General features: G+C 52.6%; 1 protein-coding gene across 1 annotated transcript in view; it reads left to right on the forward strand.

Annotated features, from left to right (window-relative positions):
- The window catches only part of LOC104134542 (protein kinase C beta type), a 78,316-nt gene that overhangs the window by 46,447 nt on the left and 13,952 nt on the right, over positions 1-17,917 (forward strand). Inside the window, exons 8-13 of the mRNA XM_035903548.1 lie at positions 3,078-3,251; positions 7,992-8,083; positions 9,001-9,063; positions 11,135-11,273; positions 14,732-14,812; positions 15,088-15,195. Of these exons, the coding sequence (XP_035759441.1) occupies positions 3,078-3,251; positions 7,992-8,083; positions 9,001-9,063; positions 11,135-11,273; positions 14,732-14,812; positions 15,088-15,195 (657 nt within the window). The remainder of the gene's footprint in view (positions 1-3,077; positions 3,252-7,991; positions 8,084-9,000; positions 9,064-11,134; positions 11,274-14,731; positions 14,813-15,087; positions 15,196-17,917) is intronic.

Below are 17,917 nucleotides of genomic sequence, written 5' to 3' on the forward strand. Positions count from 1 at the left end.
GCCGGAGCTGGTGGCATAAGCCCCGCAGGCTGCGAGCAGCCCCGTCTCCTGCTTGGAGAACAAGCCAAGTCTGCTAATGCAGAAGGTGTCTTCTCTGTCGGCAGTGGACTGCGATCTCTTCTGCATATGCAAACTGACAGTGATCGCAGCGTCCAGAACGGTGTTAGTCTCCATGTGCTCTTCTGGAGCTGCTTGCTTTGCCAGCCCAGATGTGAGGGAACATGAAGGAACGCGTGGCCTTCAGCATCCCCCTGCCCTCGCTCAGACGCACGCTCTCACGCTGGCCCTCTTCGCTCTGGGTGTAGCGCAGCCCACTTTTAGGCAGCTGCAAAGTCCTTTTGCCTTTCACTGGTCAGTAAAGCAGGGCTGGCTGGCTCAGCCGTGGCCCGGGATTGCCGTGTCATTGGGAAGCTGCCACAGGAAACATTTACGCTCCCATATAAGCTCTGGAGCAGATTTTTGCATTTAGCCTGGTGCACCAGGCAACCTCCGCCTCCCAACACACTGTGGGGACCGAGGTGGTAGCTGCATCCCCAGTCGGGTGGGAATTGCACACTGGTGTCTCAGTGGCACCCACCGCTTGTTCTGGACTTTTCTGCTGTGCAGAACAGGCCCCGATTGCCCCGGCAGAGTTCAGGTCCCCTATGGTGTTATTTACTACAGCCGAACCCCGTTTGCCAGCAGATGATTTTACCTTTACACTTGGTCCGTGTGTACCCCCAGGGAAGTCTCCTGGTGCATTTATCCCCCAACACGCCACCAACAACCACATCAGAGTCTCCAAGCAAAATGGCTGGAGAAGTACTGGGATGCTTTCCAAGCCCTGCCTGGCCCTGCCATCTCTGCTTCCCAAGGGGAGTCCTGCTGCCAACCCCCGCCCTGGCGCTGGCCCGTGGGGGCAGCAGCAGATGCTGCCAGGCTCAGAGGTTCCCTGGTTTAAGTTACTTTTTCTCTGCAAGGGTTATGGATCGCACGACAGGTCTGCATGTGACTGATGTTGCATACAATGCACTTACTCGCTGGTAACAGGCTTCATCTTCCCACAAACTGTGCTCTTGCAGCGGTCGCTTCTCTTTTCCACCAGTCTTGAACTGCTGGAGCCCGTCTGCTTTTATCACTTAACAATGAGCCCCGCTTTTTAGCACCTGCGCACGGTGACTCATGTAAAAATGGTGAAAGTAAATGGGGGCAGTGAACTGGAACGGTTCCGTTTGTGCAGAATTGCAGGGGAGGGCAGAGGTGCGGGGCCCGCGGGCGCTCCAGCAGGGATTTGGTGCCAAGGGCTGCTGCGAGGCACCGCAGGGAGCTGGTAGCAGGGAAGGATGAAGCACAGATCTGGTCCGGTGCCTGTGCCTTGCTGGGCTGCATCGCAGCAGCACGCTGGGCTGCTCCGGGTTCTCAACTTGCTTCGAACATCAGCGAGTAAATAAATCAGTCACTGAAGTCGCTGACGCGCTGTCAGTCTGCTTTTAGCGCTGCCAATGGATGCGTGCGGTCGCTGCAGTCCTGGCCCCGCTGATGAAAATGTCAATGTCAATGGCTTCTCCAAAGCACTTGGCACTGAGGAGCCTTTCCCGGCCTTTCCCGGCTGAGCCTGACAAGCAGCGTCTCAAGGACAGCCTCTCCAGCGTGCAGCCAAGTGCCCACAACGAGCCAGGGCCACATGCCTTCAGAAAGTTCTCTTCCCGAGTGTACTGCTATTTCCACTCCTACAAGCCAGTGGGCACTGAAGACCTCAGCCCTCAGGCTATGTCCCCTGCCTCATCCCCAGTCCTCAGGCTGTGTCCCCTGCCTCATCCTCAGTCCTTGGGCTGTGTCCCCTGCCTCATCCCCAGTCCTTGGGCTATGTCCCATGCCTTGCTGCCTCAGGGCTGGCACACTGCTGCCTTCTCCCCAGACCCCAAAGGGGCTGCTCTGCCTGGAAAAGAGTCCTAGGACAGGCTCTGCCCCAGCTCCCCGGGGAGGCTCAGGGCTCTGGGGGCAGCCGGGCACCTTGCAGTGGGGAGCATGGGGGTCCGGCCCCATGCCGTCAGCCTCGGACTGACAAGAGGGTTAATTCCACTGTCCTTAGTGTCTCAGAAGTTGCCCATGAGACCCACACGTTTCCTCTGCTGGTCTGCTGCAGTCTGAAATGCATTTCAGTTCCACCCTATTGATGTCAACTTCTCATAATTTATTTTCAAAGCATCCCAACTCCTGTTCCTGATGTGACTGGGGGATTTCTGCAGCCCCTTTCAAATGGAAGGCAATTCATTTCCGCTGAGCGCTCAGACCTAACACGATGAGAGAGTGTGAGGAGGGAAAACGGGAAGCAAAGTGTGGTTTCAGAGTTGGTTTATTTTGCCAGCAGCCTGAGGAGCAGTTTACACTGATGGAGCGTGGTGGATCAGGCTGGGGATCCTCACTGGGGACAATGTGGTTAATGAGGGAAATTTACATCAGCAGAAGCAACCCATCCCATTTACTGTAAGAAATAAACCTGCAACTGGCTGAAACTGGTTTAGACTGGGAGGCTGAACGGATTCTTCTGCGAGAGAGGGGCTTTGGTTGGTTGACAGACCGGTATGTAACTGGGTTTTGATCACCGTGTGTGTTGTGGAGGGGGGGTGCAAGGCACCTTGCTGGCTTTTTCTTACTACTGGCTATATACCAACTCTTTTCCACTTTAAGTTTTTACCACTTGTTAACCTGATGGACTCTGCATTCAAGCTCTTGACGCCCTTCCCCGAGGCTCCTTGCACCCTGAGGGTGCCAAACCGGGGCCCAACTTGGGGCTGGAAGGTGATGAAGGGTGATCAATGACTCAGACATCAGCAAACCCTTTGGACTGGGCTCCTCAGGGTTGATTAGGTGGTGAGGAAGTAGGTGTGTGACTTGTTAGACTTAGGGTTCCTAAATAATTTTGGAAATACCTGGTAGCTTTCTGCATTGTTTGGCACCTGAATCTCTTTTCGGAATTGTAAGGGGAGCCATGGGACAATAAGTAAGCCGTTATTTTTAACTATTGGCTGTGGCAAGCTAGAAGCATTGCAAATCCATGTTTTCCTTTACCCTGTGTGTGTCCTCTCCTCGTGCAGGTGATGCTGGCAGAGAGGAAGGGCACCGACGAACTCTACGCTGTTAAGATCTTGAAGAAGGACGTCGTTATCCAGGACGACGACGTAGAGTGCACAATGGTTGAAAAACGCGTCCTGGCCCTCTCCGGGAAGCCGCCGTTCCTGACCCAGCTCCACTCCTGCTTTCAGACGATGGTGAGTGCCGGTGCCGCCACAGCCTGTCCCTGGGCAGAGTGGACTGGGGACTCTGCTGGACCCTGAACATTGAGCGGGGGGAGTCTGACACTTTGCAAAATGGATTTTAGTCACTTGGCTTCAGTGACCCTCTTCCAGAGACCCAGAGTCACCAGTTATCCTGGACCAGTGCCTTTTGGGGTGGCTGTAGGGCGCCCGGGAGCTGTGTGAACGGAGCTGTAGGGACTTCTGCTCTGGTCACACATTTCAGCTTCTCGAAAACACGCCTTTGCTTTTCTTCATGTTTCTTTTCTGGATATACATGGCTACACTTGCAAAAGCAGCCATGTATTTTCTGCCTTGGCAACCTCACAACTTGTCCAATTTGCTTGCAAAAATGCCTCCGTGAGCAAAATGTGTGCACGTGTTAAATTGGAGACTGTAGCGGAGAATATCTGCACCCCTGCGATGTTTTCATCAGGGAGCTGTTGACAGCGTTAGATGTGATTTCCCAGCCCCCCCAGCTCATGAGGTCCGTTATGGTTCGATAGCAAAGCACTGCGCTTTTTCTCAGGATTCATCCTTGTGATCGAAAATTGGGAGCAGGGAGCAAAACCTAATGCAAACCGCAGGGAACTTGGTTTGCAACGGGCGTGTGATTGAGTTTGTACAAAGCAGAAGTGGGGAGGGAGAGTGGGGAAGGGGATGTGGGACCTTTAAAGCCGCCTCTGGCCAGCCATCGGGCAACCTGTGAATGAAAACATCCAGGTACGTGTCGCCGGGAGCCAGGAGGGAGCATAAGCAGAGTCCTTTAAAACGGTGACAATGCTATCCAGGAGGATTACATTTTAATATTCTCCCTGAGATTTCATTTACCAAACACATTCAGTGTATTTAAAGCCTTCAGACCGGCTTTGCAGCACCGTAATCAAAATGTGGCAGGAGAAGCTATTTCACACAGCATCTCTCTGGCATCTGAAGTGAGTCAGCGCAGGATTATTCCTGGCAGACCTATAGTAGCTTAATAGTAATCGTATTTGTAATGTAATCAAAATGTATAGCAGGGTGTATTATCAAATGCTGGCACAAAGCACTTTGATTTCTGGGAGCACGGTCCGGAGCGCACTTCTCAGCTGGGGCTGTTCGTTGAACTAAGAAAAAAGCTGGAGAAAAGCCCTAAATCTGCATTTTAAAGAGTCAAGTGAAGATGAGCAATGAGAGAGCTCCTGCCTGAGTCTGAAGGACAAGAGAAGCCCTGTGCTGGTCCGGCTGAGGGATCTTGGGCTGCTCTGCCCCAAAAAGGTCCTGGGTCTGAGCTTGGGGTTCCCAGAAGTGTCACATAGAATTCCAGGATGGCAGGGGCTGGAAGGGCGCTCACCCTGTCCAACCCCCCTGCTCGTGCAGGCTCACCCAGAGCAGGGTGCGCAGGGCGTTGTCCAGGTGGGGGTTGAATATCTCCAGAGAAGGAGACTCCACAGCCCCCCTGGGCAGCCTGTGCCAGGGCTTGGTCACCCTCAAAGTCAAGAAGTCCTTCCTCACGTTGAACTGGAACCCCTGATGCTTCAGTTTGTGCCCATTGCCCCTTGTCCTGGTGCTGGGCACCACTGGGAAGAGTCTGGCTCCGTCCTCATGACACCCACCCTTCAGATATTTGTATGTGTTGATGAGATCCCCTCTCAGCCTCCTCTTCTCCAGGCTGAACAAGCCCAGCTCCTTCAGCCTTTCCTCGTAGGAGATATGCTCCAGTCCCCTCATCATCTTTGTAGCCCTCCTCTGGACTCTCTCCAGTAGCTCCTCACCCTTCTTGAAGTGGGGAGCCCAGAACTGGACACAGTGCTCCAGATGGGGTCTCACTGGGCAGAGCAGAGGGGGAGGATAACCTCCCTCACCCTGCTGGCCATGCTCCTCTTGATGTGCCCCAGGATGCCATTGGCTTTCTTGGCAACAAGGGCTCATGCTGGCTCATGGTGTCCCTGGGTGACCATGCCTTCACTGGTGACCTCCCTTCCCTCTGGGGCTCAGCAGCAGCAGTGACACTGAGCAATGATAAATCATGGGTGGGTGGGGACCTCAAGCTGTTGTCCTGGCTCTGGCTCTTGCCTGCAGTGGGGGTCAGGCAGGAGGAGGACCCCACAGGTGTGTTAATTAGAAGGAGGAGGGCATTGGAAGGAGCCCCCAGAGTTTCTCCTTGGCTTCCCAGGAAGAGGAGCGTGTGCTTTACCAGCACTGTGCAAGTCTCTGCAGGGGGTATTTCCCTATCTGCAACTCGCTGTCGCTCTGTGAGTTCGGATGCTCCAGATTTGGGCAAGACCCCATCCTCTTCTGCCATAGACAAGAGCCAGGAGAGGTTTCCGTGCCCATCCCTCTCTCCCAGCCTGTAGGCTGCCCAGCCATCTGGCTGCTTTATTCATGCCATTTATTTTTTTTCGCTGAAGCACCAGCATTCTCTTCTCCACCCAAATGAGGAGAAGCTCAAATCCTGCTTTTAGACCTCAGCTGGCTGTTTCAAGAGACCGTCTTTTTAATATTCTTCCTTCTTGAAGCTGATCGATATATTTAGGAAACAGCTGCAAATGAGCACGATACTGCTTTCCTTTCCAGTGACTGTCACGGGATGACTGGCGTGGCAGTGGCTGCTGAAGGTGACTTTGCCGGCCCCGTGCCTTACTGCTGAACTGGATCGACGCCTTGGCAGAGGCAGACATTTACGGAGGGGGATGCGCCGAAATTCCCAGTCATCTGATAAGCCAGAATCTCTTTTCTATGCCGTCAGTGCCACATGTTTTACACAGCCTGATTGCTCCTTCGGTACTGTGTTTAATTACCTTTGAGGCCACTCCGCTGCCACAGTGGGCTGTGCCTGGCTGGGCTGGAGGAGCTGATTACCCGTAGCCCTTATTATGGTAATGCTCACATTTGCATCTCTTCTGGGCTCCTTGTCCTTACTGTGTAAAAGCGGGGCAAGGTTTATTTAAGGCGGAAAAGAAGAATGGGAAATATTATGAATAATGGTGTCACGCCGCCAGCCTGAAGCCTGCGACTCTTCCCTCCCGCGGCGCAGGGCTGGGGCGAGCCCAGTGATGTCTCTGGGCTCCTGGGCATTAAGGCCCCGTGACTGGTTTTCGAAGGCTGTAGAAAGTGGCTTGCTGTAAGATGGGTGACGATGTTACGCAGCGCTTTGCTGTCCTCACCCAGCACTGGCACAGGCACAGGTCAGAGCATGGTTGGCCCCTGACAGGGAGGATCCACTCGGATGGCGGGCTGTGTCCCATTCCCACATGCACTCCAGTAGTCCGGAGCTGTTGCTTTTCCCTCCCCCAGAAATGTCCCGCACCCTTGGCAGGTTCAGGTCGGTGGGTTTAGGAGTCTTGCGGGATTTTCTTCACAGCCATTTCCCGTTAAAAAAAAAAAAGAGCTGTGAAACATCGGAGGAAAGTGGCATTTCAGGGGCATGGATTCCCCAGGGAAAGGCGTCGCTGATGTGGAGCTCCTGCTTGCCCAAGAGGAAATGGCCTCAGGTTGTGCCAGAGCAGGTTTAGTTTGGGCATTGGGAAAAATTCCTTCCCCACAAGGGCTGTCAAGCACTGGAAGGGGCTGCCCAGGGCAGGGGTTAAGTCCCCATCCCTGGGGGTATTTAAAAGCCAGGCAGACGAGGTGTTTAAGGCCAGGGTTTAGTGGTGGGATGGCAGGGTTAGGGGAACAGTTGGGCTTGGTGAGCTTAAAGGGCTTTTCCAACCTCAACAATTCTGTGACTCTATGATCCTGTGTCTCCCAAGGCTTGCAGGGCTCGTGCTAGAGCTCTGTTCAGGATGCGGCATGATAAGATCCAGCTGCTTTTGTTTTGTTAATCCACAGTTCTGAGCTTTGCGGGAATGCTCGGGTCTGTGTTTTGGCCTTGTAGCTCTCCTCGGGGTTGATCGTGGCCCACGCTTTCTCAATCTTCTAGTGATGTTGAGAGGACCGGGCTTGCATCTATCAGGACTGATGCTAGCAGTGAGCGCAGGCGTGGTGCTGCGTGTACAACACCCTCGCCAGCTCGGCGTGGCTTTCCCAGGGGATGGCGTGGGGCAGAGGAGAACGCATCGCTTTGGAAGCTTGCTTGGGAATTTCTGAGGTCCACACTTATGTGGCTGCCACCCTGTGAAAGAGGAGAGGTGCTTTAAGCCGGAGAGTCTTAATTAATGAAAACAAAGCATATGTTAGACTTTAGAGGCAAAGTCAGTGTGCACTTGCTGTGGCTGTGATCGCACCTCCTAGCAAGTATTTCAATCGGTTCAAAGTTGCCAATCGACCTGTTTGTTCTGCTCTTAACAATTAATGAGTTATCCGTGTGTGAGCACTAAGGGCACCCTAGGACCAAGCTGGGAGGAGTGAGGAGAGGGGTGTGCGGAGGGTGCCAGGAGTGGGGGGCTCTGCAGCCTGCCCCGGCCCTCCCGGCTCGCTGAAGAATGAGAGCAAGTTTATTAATGGGAAGTGAAAAACCTCTGGTTTAGGAGTTCCTTCACTTGCCTTCTCCGTCGGATCTGTCTGTAGCGGTGCAGAGCTTAAGTCCAGAGCATTGGAAAGGAATTAGTACATCTGTCTTCCAGGCTCCGTGTGAACACGAGCTCTGCCTGCCCCCCCGGGGAGGGCGACGATGACAATTGTATTGCCATGAAAAACACAGGCTGGAGCTGTGAGCTGGTCCTTACTTCCGACCCCTGCAGATTCCCTGCTCCAATAATTCAGCTGCTAATTGCTTGCTTATTTTTTTTCCTTTAGGATCGCTTGTATTTTGTGATGGAATACGTGAATGGTGGGGACTTAATGTACCAGATCCAGCAGGTTGGGCGGTTTAAAGAGCCACATGCTGTGTAAGTTCAGTAGCCCTAGCTCGGCACCTTCAGGGTAGGTATTTGATGTTCCTTTGCCATATAGCTGGAAATACAGTCCAAGGCATGGGCTTTTGTGGTGCAAGCCCTGGGCAGAAAGGGAGGGGAAAGAAAGGAAGATGCAAGATGATTCTTTGTCTGGTGCCAAGGATGCCAGTGCCTCCAGCTTGTCTTTGGGGTACGCTGCACTCGATAGGTAAATAATCGACCTTTATAAAAGCACCAGGCAGGGAGGTTTGGAGGCTTCCCGGGAGGCACTGGCAGCAGCTGGGGAGCACCCAGCCTGCTGCGCTGCCAGCGCGGCTCTGCTCTGCCCCGGGCCCTTCCCCAGGATGCAGGAGGGACGGTAGCTTTGGCTCCTCTGCTGGGCTTGCCAACGCGATTGTTAGCCGCTGGCTTTTCTGCACAGAGCAGAATGTGCTCATGAAAGCCTTCGTACGCTTAAATAAATAACAGACACAGCGAGCAGAGCCCGGGTGGGTTTGAACTGGCGCTTTGCACTCTAGCAGAGTCCTCTGAGACCCAGACTGTTCTTTCAAGAACGCGGTGGCGGTGCACGTTATCTCCTCTGCCTCCCTGAGATGACAGATAACTCTTCAAGCCGCATTGCCAGAACACAGTAACGAACAGCCCTAGATCCCACGAGAATTTGTGTAACGAGAAGTGACAGCCCCCTGCTAGCCCACAGCAACCTGATCGCATCCCTGCCCGATACGAGCGGAGGGTGGGCTGTGTCGTTCTTGTGCAGTGCTTGGCTGGTATTTTTATGGTGCGGCTGCCTTTATCCTTTGGTCATGTATGCCCAGTGCCTTTCATTTAGCATGATTGGATTTGAAAGGTTTTCATTTTGATTCATCGCCTTTAATTATCAGTCTTCCTTTTAAATCTTTTCCTTTCAGATTCTACGCAGCAGAAATAGCCATCGGCCTCTTCTTCCTGCAGAGCAAAGGCATCATTTATCGGTAGGTGAGCAAGTTCCTCCTTCCCCTCTTCCCCCGAGGACTCCAGCCACAGCCAGGGCAATGAACGGAGCCCGATGCTCTACAGGGCTCCTGCAGCCCCGCGGCCGGCTCTGCAGCACAGCCACTGGCCACGGGGCTCTCCTCCCTGCTGGTCCCACGGATGGGGTCTGGCAGCTGCCTGTGGGGTACGTGCACGCAAAACGCAGCCGGGAGCCTCCTGGTGTCTCTGGGTTTTGAGAAGGTTCTTGTCTGCGTCCCCGTTTCATAGGAAGGCAGGGCTGGCTCCTCTCTTCCCTCTGTTTCATGCATTTCTCTCCATGTGACACAAACGCTCGCTGGCAGCATGGACCAGTTCGGAGCCACGTATTTTGCTGCAGGGCACTATTTTCTTACCATTAACACTAGAATAAGTGCTTATGAACGGCTTATCCTGAGATCCGCAGTGCATGTCCGTCGCTCCTGGTTCAGACCCCAAAACTTCCTTTCCATTCACGATATTGCAGCATCCAGAGGTTAGCGAGGTTACTGCCAAGTGCCAGACCGGGCTCTGAGGCTGCTGGTTAAGCACTGAAACCGGTGTGCCACTGCTCTTCCCTGCTCGGGAGTATTCCCAGAGCCCAAGGTAGAGCAGAGCATCCTAATGAGTGTCAGATACCATTAACTGCTTTGCAAAAAGAAATGCCAGCTGTGCTACTGAAGTTATGAGATGCTGAAGACTGTTCCAAAGATGAAAGAAGTGGAGCAAACCTGATGTGAGGGATGGGGGAGGTTTGCCATCAGCTGCTGCAGAACAATTCTAGGTCTGCCCGTCCCCGGTGCCCTTCCTTCCTTCCTTCCTTCCTTCCTTTCTTCTTTCCTTCCTTCCTTCCTTCTTTCCTTCCTTCCTTCCTTTCTTCCTTCCTTTCTTCCTTCCTTTCTTCCTTCCTTTCTTCCCTCCTTTCTTCCTTCCTGCCTTCCTGCCTTCTTTCCTGCCTTCCTTCCTGCCTTCCTTCCTTCCTGCCTTCCTTCCTGCCTGCCTTCCTTCCTGCCTTCCTTTCTTCCTGCCTGCCTGCCTTCCTGCCTGCCTTCCTGCCTGCCTTCCTGCCTGCCTTCCTTCCTTCCTCCGAATGCGGATCCAGGCTTGTGTCTGTCTGCCTTTGGCCCATCAGGTTTCTAAGTGCTGACACAGTAATTGGGAAAAACAGTCTTAAAAAAACAGCAAGAAGTTGTAAATTATGCTGTTCCTTTTTACTGGGCTCTTCCTTAACAAAATTAAGCCTTGCACACCGTGCAGCCCCAGGGCTCTGCTCAGCAGGCAACTGTTCCCAATGGGAACAAGGGCAAGGGAAATCTTGCAGACATGCTCCGATATGAAGTGGAGACCTTTGAGTAATGCTTTGCTGTGTGGAACATAAGCCAGGAATGGCACAGATCACAGAACTGCATGGTAATTACATGCCTGGTAATGTATAAATTGCACCTGAGATGCTGAGCGTTTGCTACAGAGCTGCCCTGCAGGCTGGAGCACCTGGCTCAGGAGGGGCCGGTTGGGGCTGGGAGTCAGATTGGGAGCTCTACAGCTGAAACCCTCTCTACGATTTATGCTGAAGAGCAAAGCTTCTGCAGGGTTGGATGTAATGAACAGATACTCTGCGGGCACCAATCCGAGAGAAACACAGTTGGTTTGTGTTTTCGGGGGGGAGCATAGCATAGGTGATGCAGGGACTTCTGCTGAGTAGGTACTTCTTAATTGCTGCTGAGCCTTAAGTACGCTTTGATTTTCATAGGCACAAAAACCCCAAATCTATTAAATGTGTCTCCCTGCTATATGAGAGTGTTTTCCAGCCTACACTTAAAAGCGATTTGCCCAGCATGGTGTTCCTGGGGGATAAAAGGAAAATAAACACTTCATCCCAACAGATCTCTGACTTACTTTGACTCATTTCCCCAAACGTTATCCTGCAAAGAGTCTGGGTGTGAGATGAGGCCAGAGCTTGCTCACCGGAGAGCAGCTGGAGGCAGGAGACACCTGTCCTTGCTGGGTGGCTTCTCCTGTGGTCTTTGGTGTCATCATTTTGCTTTCTCGTTGTAGAGACCTAAAGCTGGACAACGTGATGCTGGATAGTGAGGGGCACATAAAGATCGCAGACTTCGGCATGTGCAAGGAGAACATCTGGGACGGGGTGACCACCAAGACCTTCTGTGGCACTCCAGACTACATTGCACCCGAGGTAGGAGGTGGAGAAAGGCTGTAGACGCCCCGTATGTGTTTCAGAAGCCTGTCTGATGCTCTTTCCCATGGGATGACTTTGCTTTGGGCAGTTTTCTGGGAGAAACAGGGACATCAGTGAATTCACTGTCAGCCTGGCGGGTTCAGCTGCCTTTAAGGAGGCAGTGATGCTGGATCTGCCTCTCCATATGGCTGCGTGCCCTGCTTCTGCTTCAGTACAGAAAATCCTCCGTGTTGGTCTCTCTGCAGCGTTGTCCCTCTCTGGGTGTTTTTCCCACATCTGTGCCACTGGCATCCCGCTGCCTGTCCGATCTTTGGTGTGCTCAAGCCCACCAGGGGCTGCTCCTCGCACGCTTCCTTGCTCCCGGAAAAGATGTGCCCAGGAGCTTGGCTTTGCCCCTCGCCGCCTGTGAGAGCCGCTCCCAGCACAACATGATGACCAGTGGGGAAAAATGGAATTGTCAGTGGGCGATATTTCCATGTGAAGTGGAAATCTTTAGATCTCTCCAGCTTGCCACTCGCAGCAAAGGGCTGCGCCTGATGAGGAGAAGCTCCCTATCTATAGCTCTAGATCACTCCAAAATCATTTTGCATGTGGTTATTGCTTATGTGATGGAGTCACACGTGACAGTTACATGAAGCGCAGTGAGGGTGCAGTTTAACGTCAGACCTGTGAAATTCAGGTAGGTAATTATTCCCAACGCCTGCTCCCTTAATGTAAAAATACCCTTCTAAAATCTTCTCCCTCAGCTGAATTTTCAATGATGAGATTAATATTTACTCCTTTAAATATTTTAGAGAAAGAGATTCTCTTTGCTGGGACATGGTTAGATGCGCTTCTATGCTAAACCACATTGTGTTTTGCTGCAGCCAGAGAGGGTTTTAATTAGTCGTTCAAATGTGTGTTGCATACCCTCGTCCTAGCAAGAGGAACGCTGGTGTCCTGTCGGTACAAAGCTCAGCTGCTGTGCGTGGTTAACACTCCCTCAAAGCAGGACGAGCGACCAGTTCTCTCAGTATTTGTCTGAGCATTAGCACTTCAACTCGTTACTTGCTTCTGCTTGCTCTAATTCAGGTTTTTTTTCCCAAAAGAAAAATAAGATGGGAAATTAGGGTGCAAATCACTGCGGTACCTCAGAGTGGTATTAAAGCCTGCTGCCAGTGGGTCTCAGAAGAGTGAACATACACATCCCCTATTTTGTAGACAGAAATAGGGGGGTTACAGATTTGGGGTGGCCTTCTGCTGGGTGGCCAAGCCCGCAGCAGAGCCGGGGTCCCTGTGTGTTGCTCTGCTTCAGGGTCCTTGGACCATGCTTCCTCCCGTTAGGAAGCTGCAGTGTTCTCAAGCCAACATGTTTTCGGGGTAAAAACATCCTGGGATGTGCTTGACCCATTTTTAGGGCTTTTTCTGTTGTAGGATACAGCTCTGCGTGCCCAGGTGGCAGGTACCGAGTGCAAATGTGTCACCTCCTCTGAACAAAACGTGTTCGTCGGCTGTTGGGTTTTGACCTTCCCTAACGCGCAGTCGGTGGCTGCTTTTCTGCAAGGATTTCTTCTAAGTATGATTTTCTTTTAAAGGCCTTCGTGGCATGAACTGTTCACACCTAAATTTCCCAGGACGCTCATAAATGGAAAGAACAAGTGGGAGGAACTTCAAGTGCGCTCGGTCAAGGCATTTCAGAGCTGGAACTGGATATCTGATCCCCGTGGGAAGGGTCAGGGCTGACAGCAGGACACTGTCAAGGCACTCAGAGTCGCGTCACTGCGTTGGGATGTGTGGCTGGACCGGGACCAGGACAGAGGAGAAGATTGGCAGCAGCCTTGTTCTCTAATCACGGCTCAGTGCTGATGCTTTTGCAGGATGGAACCCATCTCTTTTCAGACGGGGTGGCAGCACCTGACCTGCATCTTGGCGTACCCCCTGCCCAGATCCCGTTGGACACCACGGGGGTCTTTTGCAAGGACAGGGGTGGCTGAATGGGAGGACTCTTGTGGCTGCCGGCGTTGCCTGCAGGCAGGGAGCCACGGGACTGGAGCCTTGCTCGGGAACAGGGGCAGCCAGGCAGGAGCAGACCTCTGGGGCCAGGTTGCTCTCGGCGTTCTCCTGTGGTTAGCCTACGATTTGCATTTGTGCTCAAGTATAGGAATCTTTGCAGGATAGAATTCTGTAATTAGGAGGAATAAATTGTGTAATTGTTTTGCATTAAGTAACAGATGGCAAAGCCCAAGGCCTGTCAAAGCCCAAACGCTGAAATGATGCCCGGCAGCAGCAACCCAGCAAATAAACTGGAGCTGGAAAGACCCTTCAAAGCAGAAAGGTGCCTGTGGGAGCCCGGCTCCTTCTGCAGTCCCTGGGTTGGACCTGTCGCTGCTCCCCTTCAGGGCGTGCTGGAGGGGGGCTGGGGGGACCCCTGTGCTGCAGGGCAGGCAGGAGTGGATGCTCCTGGCAGCAGCCCTCGGACAACGGCACGGACCCAGCATCTTGAGCCGGGGGACACGGAGAGCAGAGCAGCAGAGGCACCATGTGAAGGTGCCCTCCCCCAGGGCTGGCTGTGTTTCCCCACCAGCCGCTTGTCTTGTTTGGGGTCTTGCGAGCGAGGGATGCACCCCCTTGCTGGGCTCAGCTGTGGGTGCCCTGACGCACTGGCACACATGGCTGAGGTCTCCTGCCCTGTGGAGGCAGGTTTGCTGGGTGGCTTTCCTGCAGGGTTGTGGGATTACAGAATCTAGGGTATTTCAGATTTTGCAGAGATAAATCACGGAAAAATACAAAAATTCATGTTCTAATGCCTTATCCAAAATACATATTGATATTTTTAAATTCATAAAAAAAACCCCAAACCTCAAAGTTATATCCTAACTCCAAAACAACCTCCTTGCACAGGCAGGGCTGTTGTTTGTTGGGTTATTTTGTGAGGGATGTTCCGCAATAAATAATAGAAAGCGAACTGGCAGCCTGGAACGCAGAGGGGTTTCACGACCCACACGCTGCAAGTCTGTTTGGGAAAGGGTCACGAGCCATCCACGGAGGGCCAGACTCTGTGGGGGTTATGGCAAACTAACTGCGCTGAAGTCGGTGGAAGAAAAAATCCGAAGGTGCATCAAGGGTAAGCAAGAAGGGCTCCCGCTCCCGCGCGCCGGGCTGTGACCAGGCCGCAAGAGCACAACAAATATGCTGGAGTTTCATCAGAATCAGAATGTATCTGTCAGCAATCACAGTGGATATTCCGTTTTTTTCTAATATTTAGCGCACATCTGAAGGCTGATAATTTTCTTAACGTTACTGAACCCTTTGCCTATTGCGTGTTCTGTTTATAATTGCAATTTCCCACCATCCAGGGACTGGTGTCTCAGTAAATAACCTCATCCTTTTGACCTGGACTACAGCTTGAAATTAGTTTGCGTTGTGCCAACGGGTTAAAAATGGGAGCTTAATCCTGCTGTTTGTGTTGTTTTCAGATAATTGCTTATCAGCCCTATGGGAAGTCCGTGGATTGGTGGGCGTTCGGAGTCCTGCTCTATGAAATGTTAGCTGGCCAGGTAATTGAATTTTAATTGATTCCTATGGGATTGTATTAAATTCCGTTGTGAGCATATGCTGACGTGGAATTTGTTTCGTTGCTGGCACGCAGCGGGAGGCCATCTCCTCGGTGCTGGAGATGAAGCTGTGGGTGCGGCCCCAGGGACTGCGAGGCTGAGACACGAGTCACTGCCTCGCACGGGGCCGCGCAGCCAGGGCTGGTTTCATGGCTGAGGATCACAGCAGCAACTGGAAGCTCAAAGATGCCTCTGAACCTCTGTTTGCTTTGCTCTAGGCTCCCTTTGAGGGAGAAGATGAAGACGAACTCTTCCAGTCCATCATGGAGCACAACGTAGCCTACCCCAAGTCCATGTCCAAGGAGGCAGTCGCAATCTGCAAAGGGGTAAGGGCTGGCCTTCCTTTGCTGGGAGGAGGAAGAAGTGCAGCTGGTGGGCACGGTCCTGTCTGTGCACCTCCGGCAGCCCTACACGTGCCGGGGGGCCAAGCCCTTCCTTGCCCTTCCTTGCCCTTCCTTGCCCTTCCTTGCCCTTCCTTGCCCCTCCTTGCCCCTCCTTGCCCTGGTCCAGGCTCCAGGCTCCCAGTGCAAGAGGAATCTGACAAAACTCGATCGTGTTCTGATGCCCGTGCACTCTGCTCCTAGAACCACAACTTGTGCTGCTTCGTGTATATGTACTAAAAGCAATTTAAAATAACACCTGGATCCTTTCTGTGCCATTCCGCTACACTGGGCAGAAGCGCAGGTAGGACTTGAGGGCTGGCCTGTCTCTGCTCAGGCAAAGGTTAGGAGAGTGTTGGATGGGATGTGAGAGTTGAGGGCATCCCAGACAACCTCCTCCCCGTTAGGTGACCACAGAGGAGCTTCATGCATCTTTGCCTGAAAAGAAAAATGATGCCTAGGGAAAATGAATGTGCTTTCTAAAGAGTTTTCCTGAGATTGGATACAAAGCCTTCATCCTGCAGAGGTTTCCGCTTAGCGATGATGGGTCACCCTTTAGGGGCACCTGAAGTTCAGCGCTGGTGTGCATCTCTGCTGGGTCAGAGCAGTATTTTCATTATCATATCTCCTAAATTGCAGTGAAGCTCTGCATTGCCCAGCGTCCCGAGCTCCCTATGGACTGGGCCTAGGCAAGACTTAAATGTGGTCGGAATTAATTTGGGCTGTGATGAATAAAGGGTGGCTGGGTCCTGATGCTGTGCATATGGTTATTGCTTGGGACTGAACCTTCTCTCAGCCAGCCAGTGTCAAGCAGCACTATAAATACATGTTTGTGTAGGAACTTAAAATATGTTTGCTTTTAATAGTTAATATTGAAAATATCTGAGCCTTCTATATCTCAAAATAGGGTTTCTGTCTACAAATGACACATCTTGCGCTTAATGCTCCCACTGCGGCATTTCAAAGCCTCTTCCCCGCATTGCCGGTATTCAGAGCTGGTGTTAAGGAATATTCCCTTGTCCTGTGGGGAAAAGCTGCCACAGGGGTCCCCCGCCTGGAGCGGGGCACGGGGGGCAATGTTGCCCGGGCACTCACCTGCAGCAGAACGCAGTAAAATCCAGTCCTTCATTCAGAAGCCACGCTGGTGATCGAAGCGGGGGGTTTCCACCAACTTCCTCACCCTCTCTCGTTCCTCTTGCTGCTGCTGTTGCTTGGCACATAAGGGGAAAGTCCACCGTGTCCTGGCCGGGCAGGAGGGAGGGAATATGCCCTGCGATGCTGAACGCTGTTATCCCCGCGGGAGCGGGGGCTGGAACAGGGATGAATCTCACTGTCAGATTTATTTGCTGTTGCATCAGTCAAAACGCGAGCGCTGTAAATAGATGAGAAGAGACCATGACTGAAACGTCTGCTGGGTGTAGCTGTAATGGCTTTTCTCACTTTCGGAGACGTGAGGCTGCAGGGGAGGACATTTAACCATGCATGGAGAGCTTGGTTCTTCATAAATTCTTGTATTTCTTTTTGCAGCGAGGTGGTGGTTCCCTTTGTACGACTGTTGTTTCAGGGAAGTGCACAGCAAGTCCTCACATCCTTTGCCACCACCAAACTGCTGCACCAGAGAAGTTAATTAAAAATAGGCGCGGTGTTTACGAACCGCCAGTAAGCTGGAAACAAAATATTTACATTTCCCCCTAAGAATACAGTAAAAGATGTATCGGTTAACTCCAGGTCCATTGGAGCCAGGCTGTTGGTGTTGGTACGTGGTAGCTCCTTCAGGAGGGCCCAAACCCAGCCTTAGATCAGCCTGGAGAGCGAGCAATTGGAGAAGCCTCCACTCTTAAAAGTGAAGGGTTTGGTGTTTTCACTGCTGTGCTCTCCAAAACGATGTTGTTCTCCCATGCGGTTTCACTCTGGCACGCCAGTGCCAGTCATCCCTTACTGTTGCACAGCTCGGAGATGAAAAGCATTTGATCCTGAAAGCCTCGTATCGGCCCGAGCCAAGAAACAAGCGTTAATCACAGATAGTTGGCTGGGAAGCAAAATGGAGAGTTAACCAGAACACGGCTCCTTGACTCAGCAGTCAGCATCAATTAGTGGATCAAATGGAGCATTTCCCTCCTCTGCTGTCAACTCGGAAATTTTTTTTCTGGAGGCTGATGTTGGAGCTGCTGTTTCCGCGGTGCAGGTAGCGTAGCTTTGCTCTCTTGAGCTCTGGTTTGGCTGTCAGGAGCCAGGCTCCCGTTTCAGACCCCTGGAGTGGCACGCGTGTGCGTGCACACGGGCACTGGCACAAACCATCGCCCGCTTTCAGTCCCATATGGAGGGATTTGACTGTGCCCGAGCAAAGCAGCCCTTTCCAGGTGAACAGATTGCCTGCGCTTATAAGCTCCCTCTTTAATCTCTGCCTGGTAGCAAAGGCATAAAATGGCATGTTTTCTGTGTAAGGTTTACAGGTATTTTCCATGGTATTTCCACTGGTGGCGCTGGCTGGGAAAAGCACATAACAGCTTCTTAGTGCCACGCCGCAGCCCTCTCGGGGTGCGGGGGTGCCCGTGGGTATGCAACGGGCGGCTGGAAGGTGGGAGCGAGCTGAAATGCCAGGCTGCGGTTGGGATGGGGCCAGGAGGAGCTGCCGCGGTGGCAGGGCTGCGCCGAGCAGAAGCTGCGT

This window comes from Egretta garzetta, unplaced genomic scaffold, assembly GCF_000687185.1.
Source record: "Egretta garzetta isolate BGI_Z169 unplaced genomic scaffold, ASM68718v1 scaffold71, whole genome shotgun sequence".
Lineage (NCBI taxonomy): Eukaryota > Metazoa > Chordata > Aves > Pelecaniformes > Ardeidae > Egretta > Egretta garzetta.